Source organism: Pteropus alecto, unplaced genomic scaffold (assembly GCF_000325575.1).
Source record: "Pteropus alecto unplaced genomic scaffold, ASM32557v1 scaffold110, whole genome shotgun sequence".
Taxonomy (NCBI): Eukaryota; Metazoa; Chordata; class Mammalia; order Chiroptera; family Pteropodidae; genus Pteropus; species Pteropus alecto.
The window spans coordinates 177,755-180,887 of NW_006431920.1; the positions used below are offsets into that span (position 1 = coordinate 177,755).

Genomic DNA, 3,133 nt, shown 5'->3' on the forward strand with positions numbered 1-3,133 from the left:
AAAGCTAAGTAGAGATTTCCACACCTTCCCACATTGCCAGTCTGTGGAAGGCTGGCCTCTTTTCTAGATGCCACCCCCCCCCCACCCTGAGACTCAGGGACCCTAAAGGCTGCAGCTTCCTGCCGTGATGTCACAGTCTCCCCAACAAGTCAGCCTGACTCACGACCAAACAGAACAAACTTTATTTCTGTGAAGAGACTCATACTTTGGTATTTAGCACAACTAAAGGGCTAACTAGAGCATTGCTCATCCCGCGGCTGACGACCCCGTCTCTGGAGTCCCCGGCAACCTCTTCACTCGTCCACAGCCGCCTCCTCGACTTTCTTCCCTTCCTCGAGGTCTCCTGAGTCTTTCAGATTTTGGCGAGCGAAATCCTCAAAAACCAAATTTTCATCCTGAAAACTAAAAGGAAACCAAGAACATTCTGATCGTGGCACGCTCTTTGAAGCTTGCGATGAAATCTCGAGCAAAACAAGACCCTCGATTTTCCTCTGGCAACAAAGGAACCAATCAAGAGCTTCCTCGGGATGGAACACGCGGCCATTGTCCTCATAGCTGCTCATGGAAAAATCTCTTCAACGAACAAAAATAAGAAAAAACCCAGGGAGCAGAGCTGCACAGAGCACATCCGAGCGCACGCACCCGCCTCAGTCCTAAGCCGCGAAAGGAAAACTAGGGCCCTGAACCAGCGCCCAGAGCATGGGGTGTGTACAAAAAGACCCGAAAAGGGGTTTGTGCCAGAGGAGGAAGTCACAGAACACAGGGCAGTGTAGGGCAGTGGCTCACCTTTCCTTTGCCATTGCTGTAGCATGGAATGAAGCGGGGAGGGGAGAGAGAGAGAGAGATTAGCGTAAATTCCGTATAATAGCTGTACCTGGAAAACGTCTTCCTTGTTTAGTGATTGACAGTTGGAGGGATAAAAGGCCTAGACACATGCATTTCACGATAATTGTGTGTAATTCCTGCTTCGTTGCCTTTTCTGCTCTGAGAGCCTTTCTCCCTGCATTTTTAACCATCGTTTCCTTTATAAAGTGCCACACCCCTCACCTGCTCAAAGGGAACAAGCCAACCTCACCTCCAGGCCCGTTTCCCTGGTTAGCCTCACCCCCTCTGATGTCATGCTTCCCTTTCCAAGCACCTCACCCTGCGTGTCCCTCGGCCCAGTCTAGATCAGAGTCCCCGGGCCCCTGGTCCACTTCAAACCTTCCCCATCTCTGTGAGCTGCTAACCACAGGGGGATCCATGAAAAGGCTGACTCATCAAAACATCCCCTGGGCAAGAAGCATCCTGGACCCCCACAGCGCCAAGCACAAAATTATGCTAACCAGGACCATGAGCCTTGGCGAGATTCAAATCAACAACCAGCATTCTGTGTGGACGCTCTCCACAAGGGACAAAAAAGCTTGATAGCATTTCTATACCACTCACTACGCGCAAACTACTTGGTCACCGGCCTTGCAACTTCCGCGTTCTCTGCTTAGGGTTTGCCACCTAGAACAGGGAGCGGGGACCTAGGCAGGTAAGACGTGAGCACATATCCACCAATAAAACTTGGTGACTCACAAATCCCTGGAAATCAGAATATCAAGGCCACGGGGTGACTTGTCCTTTCCCCCTGAAACCTCACAGTACAAAAGATCGCTGTTGCATCTGGATACATGATACATTCACCATAAGAGCCAGAATGACTGGGACTTGAAAATGTCACACCCAAAAGAGGAATAACGCCGTTTCCCCCAAGTGCAGTCATAATGTCTGTTCTTAGTTCCAGGAAACAATCTGACATAAACTGTGACATCGCCTCATGTCATAGTTTAAAACTATGGAGTGTGTATAAAAAGACCCCAAAAGGGGTTTGTGCCTTTGAAAACATCCTTGAAAGGGACCAGAATGCATCTTAATCTCATATAGTTATAAAATAGCATTTTGATGACACAAGTATAAATGAATTTTTAAAATATGGCTAGACTGTATTTTTTCCCCCAAGGGAAGGTTTTGGCAAAGTTCACAGAGCATTTGAATCCAAACTACTTGGAAAAGATATTTGGAGACAAAATATTTTTGAGACAAACCCAAAATGAATCTAGGGGCTCATTCTACTGTTGAAATGCTATTTCATTATCAATGTAGAAAAGCTCTATATAAAGTATAAGAAAAAGAAATCCTGCTTATTTACAGCACTTCTACCTAAAATACTCTTTATTACTGTGACTATGGAGAATTCTCATTCAGGCAGGTCCATTTTTCTGTCCTGACAACTAAGCCACTCAACACACAGTGGAGAATGTTCCCTCAGAATTTCTGAGATTTCACCTACATTATTTTTGCTGCTTCATTCTCTTTTTTAAAAGAGCTATATGGAGATCTAATTCACAGACCGTGTAATTTACCCATTCATATATACGGTCCAATGGTTTTTAGAATATTCGCAGAGTTGCATAACCATTGCTTCTTTTACTATTAACAACCATACGCAAGCTCACAGATCTAGAATTCAAAGGAGCCACAGTGTCAGGAACCCAGCTTGACCTTCTTTTCCAGCATTTTTTGTATTCTCATTGCACCTGACACTGTCAAGAATACTCCCCGTCTTCTAAATGCCTGTTAATATTTCCAAATGAAATACAAAAGGCTCAGGCTCACTAATTTAGTTTTCACCTAAACTTTCTTTAAATCTAAATCCAGGTCTGTCCACGGTAGAACCTCTGCTTTGAAATCATTCCTGATGAAGCCTAGTGAGATAGCCCGTGTCCAAGTGCAGGGCTGCTATGTCCTCCATGCACTGACTGAAGATGGAGAGGCACCTAGTTCATGACTCAAAGATGAGCACCGCTTCCTGGGCTGGCCCAGGCACCTTGAGGATGCCACAGCCAACCCAGGCTCAGTGACAGGGTCGAGAAATCCTAGCAACAAACACGTAATAAATCTGCAAGCACTAAGTGACCAGAGAAAGCCCAGGGCACTGCATGACTGACCTGGGTCCTGGGGCTGGGGGTGCATGAGGCGGAACGGCACCTCGGTGGCCACTTCGCTAAAAAAAAAAAAAAAGAAGAAGGCAGGTTGGCAAGAACAGGCACACGATTATACATCGCACAGGCTTCAGTGAGATTCAAAACAGACCAGAAATCAGGAG

General features: G+C 46.2%; 1 protein-coding gene across 1 annotated transcript in view; it reads right to left on the minus strand.

Moving 5' to 3' along the window:
• Positions 1 to 293: 293 nt before the first annotated feature.
• Positions 294 to 3,133, minus strand: part of SAG (S-antigen visual arrestin) — a 25,110-nt gene continuing 22,270 nt past the window's right edge. The window contains exons 13-15 of the mRNA XM_006906619.1: positions 2,976 to 3,031; positions 787 to 802; positions 294 to 402 (exon numbers count right to left, since the gene is read on the minus strand). Coding sequence (XP_006906681.1) covers positions 294 to 402; positions 787 to 802; positions 2,976 to 3,031 — 181 coding nt within the window. The remainder of the gene's footprint in view (positions 403 to 786; positions 803 to 2,975; positions 3,032 to 3,133) is intronic.